This window comes from Sesamum indicum, linkage group LG9, assembly GCF_000512975.1.
Source record: "Sesamum indicum cultivar Zhongzhi No. 13 linkage group LG9, S_indicum_v1.0, whole genome shotgun sequence".
NCBI lineage: Eukaryota > Viridiplantae > Streptophyta > Magnoliopsida > Lamiales > Pedaliaceae > Sesamum > Sesamum indicum.
Window position 1 is genome coordinate 176,719 of NC_026153.1, and position 1,202 is coordinate 177,920.

Genomic DNA, 1,202 nt, shown 5'->3' on the forward strand with positions numbered 1-1,202 from the left:
ACAAGATCTACATCTTCAAGGTTCTGAAGCAGGTCCACCCTGACATTGGGATCTCCAGTAAGGCCATGGGTATCATGAACAGTTTCATCAACGACATCTTCGAGAAGCTCGCTCAAGAAGCGTCGAGGTTGGCGAGGTACAACAAGAAGCCAACGATTACTTCAAGGGAAATTCAGACGGCCGTGAGGTTAGTGTTGCCTGGGGAGCTGGCGAAACATGCCGTTTCGGAGGGGACTAAGGCTGTGACCAAGTTTACTAGCTCTTAGGGTTGGGGTTTAGTCTGGTTTTTGTGGGGTAGATGTAAAGGTGCTTGTTTCTCTGAATTTTTCTGGGCTTTTGCTATATAGGATTGCGAAATCTTGTAATGGGCTTTCTCTGAAAAAGTGCTTTAATGAATTCACAGTTGATGTTTAGTACTTTTGAGTTCTTTCTTTTTCTTTATTATTTTAATTTTCGTGTGTTGTTATGGGCTTTGATCTCTCTGTACGTTAATGTTTTCTGATTGTGTGATATAGACTTCAAGTGCTGATTTTGAATTGTGATTCTTAGCTTAGGTTACTGCAATCAATTATGTATAGGGTTTATAGTTCTTTGGATGTCATTTGAGTTGAAAATATTTAGATTTCATTCATTGCTTTTTGTAGTTTTCATCAGATTGCTGGTGTATGGTAGCTCTTTCTGGTTTCAGCTTAAGCTGAATAACAGTAGTTTATGAAGAAAGACTGAGCGTGCAAGACTAAATTTGAGTTTTATCAGTAGGCCAATTCATCTTCAATTTGATTTCAACTTTCTCTTGTCTTTCTAATTTGAGTTGATCTGTGGGCAAATCCAGACTTCATCTTGTTGTGGGTTGTGCATGCTTTAACAGTTGATTGCATCATTACTGTACTTTCTGTTCTTGTAATAAACATCCTGTTTGCAAATCAAACAAATGAATGGCTATCTAGACAATTTACTTTGCTATGCGTCCACTGCTTTCTCAAGATACTATTCCTAGATCCTAGCCACTTGATTATCAATCAATTTCGGCATGTACGTAATCCACAAACACAAAGTTCTTCTGGAACTCGTTAAGAGCATATGCGGAGGCAGCACTCAGAACTGCTGCTGCGCCCAGAACTATTCGTATTTGCATGTCGGGAGGGATCCCTGCTGTAGCAGCGCAAACAACAGTGGTACAAATCAAGAACTTCTGCAGTGTC

The 1,202-nt window shown here is 39.9% G+C and overlaps 2 protein-coding genes across 2 annotated transcripts in view; one reads left to right on the plus strand and one right to left on the minus strand.

Annotated features, from left to right (window-relative positions):
* The window catches only part of LOC105169950 (probable histone H2B.1), a 431-nt gene extending 165 nt beyond the window's left edge, over nucleotides 1–266 (plus strand). The window contains exon 2 of the mRNA XM_020696772.1: nucleotides 33–266. Within this exon, the coding sequence (XP_020552431.1) occupies nucleotides 33–266 (234 nt within the window). The remainder of the gene's footprint in view (nucleotides 1–32) is intronic.
* The window catches only part of LOC105169951 (pheophorbide a oxygenase, chloroplastic), a 4,897-nt gene continuing 3,994 nt past the window's right edge, over nucleotides 300–1,202 (minus strand). The window contains 1 exon segment of the mRNA XM_011090499.2: nucleotides 300–1,202. This exon segment is cut by the window's right edge and continues 10 nt beyond it. Coding sequence (XP_011088801.1) covers nucleotides 1,016–1,202 — 187 coding nt within the window. The 3' untranslated portion in view covers nucleotides 300–1,015.